Here is a 1156-nt window from a genome sequence, read left to right as displayed (position 1 = left end):
GCTGTGTCCCACCCTCACTCCTGGCCCCCAGGAGCTCAAGAAGATCCAGGAGCTGACGCGCGCCTCCGAGAAAGTCCGCCGCGAGAGATGGGTCCAGGAGAAGACCCGCAAGATCAAGGAGCTCACGGTCAAGGGTAGGGGGTGGGACAGGGAGAGCCACTTGCTGTGGGGGCCAGCAAGCCCAGTCAGACAGTGTCCAGAAAGTGTGGATCCAGTTTGTGGAGGGGCCTCAGCCCTACGGGATACAGGGGGAGGGGACAGCGGCAGGCTGGGCGTGGGGTCAACCTGCGTTTATGAGGTTCCAGGGACAGAGGGCACGCTGGGCAGGCGTCCACGGCACAGTGTCGCTGTCCGCCCTGCCTTAGAGCGGCTCGGGACCGGTTCTGAGGGCTCACTGACCTGCCGATGTCTCTGGTGACCCCCTACCTGGCTCCCCCAGGGCCCTGGGGGAGCTCTAGAGGTGCACCCCTCCATGGCCAGGGGCTGAGATGGGCCACGGCAGCCACCCTGCCCACCAAGCTGCTGGCTGTGCTCAGGGCTGGAGTCCAGGGAGGGCAGGTGTGAGGGCGGTTCGGGTGGCGGGGGCAGGTCCGGAGGGCCGGGGTTGGGCCGGGGGCGGCCCCTGCAGCACAGTGCCCTCGCAGGCCTGGAGCCCGAGATCCAGAGGCTGATCGCCCAGCACAAGCAGGAGGTGAAGAAGCTGAAGAGCCTGCACGAGGCGGAGCTGCTGCAGGCGGAGGCCCGCGCCGCGCAGCACTGCGAGCACCAGGCCGAGGAGCTGCGAGCCCGCCTGCAGCGCCAGCAGGAGGCCCTGGGGCAGCGGGAGCGCGAGCTGGCCCAACAGCGGTGCGTCCAGCCTGCTTGGTGGGGAGGCGGCCACAGGGTCCCTGCGGCTTGGGGTACAACCCCCTTGGGCAGGCCAGGACCCTGGAGGCGTGTCACCCACCTGTTTCTGGGACACGTGGTGTGTGGGGGCGCGTTCCCAAACGTGGCCCATGCGCAGACCACGATGGGGGGGTAGGGTGGGGGGCAGGGGAGCAGCCCCAGCCCTGAGCATCCGCCGCTGCCCTGTCCTTCCCCGCAGCTTCGAGCAGCACCTGGAGCAGGAGCAGCGGGCGCTGGAGCAGCAGCGGCGGCGGCTCTACAGTGAGGTGGC

General features: G+C 69.4%; 1 protein-coding gene across 1 annotated transcript in view; it reads left to right on the top strand.

Annotated features, from left to right (window-relative positions):
* CEP131 (centrosomal protein 131) overlaps positions 1-1156 on the top strand; it is a 13791-nt gene that overhangs the window by 9377 nt on the left and 3258 nt on the right. The window contains exons 15-17 of the mRNA XM_045299523.1: positions 1-134; positions 645-846; positions 1085-1151. The exon at positions 1-134 is cut by the window's left edge and continues 11 nt beyond it. Coding sequence (XP_045155458.1) covers positions 1-134; positions 645-846; positions 1085-1151 — 403 coding nt within the window. The remainder of the gene's footprint in view (positions 135-644; positions 847-1084; positions 1152-1156) is intronic.

Source organism: Echinops telfairi, unplaced genomic scaffold (genome assembly GCF_000313985.2).
Source record: "Echinops telfairi isolate 266 unplaced genomic scaffold, ASM31398v2 ScPeMD7_7458;HRSCAF=8496, whole genome shotgun sequence".
Taxonomy (NCBI): Eukaryota; Metazoa; Chordata; class Mammalia; order Afrosoricida; family Tenrecidae; genus Echinops; species Echinops telfairi.
Note: the sequence above shows the minus strand (reverse complement) of the source record. Positions and strands in the feature narration are given on the sequence as shown.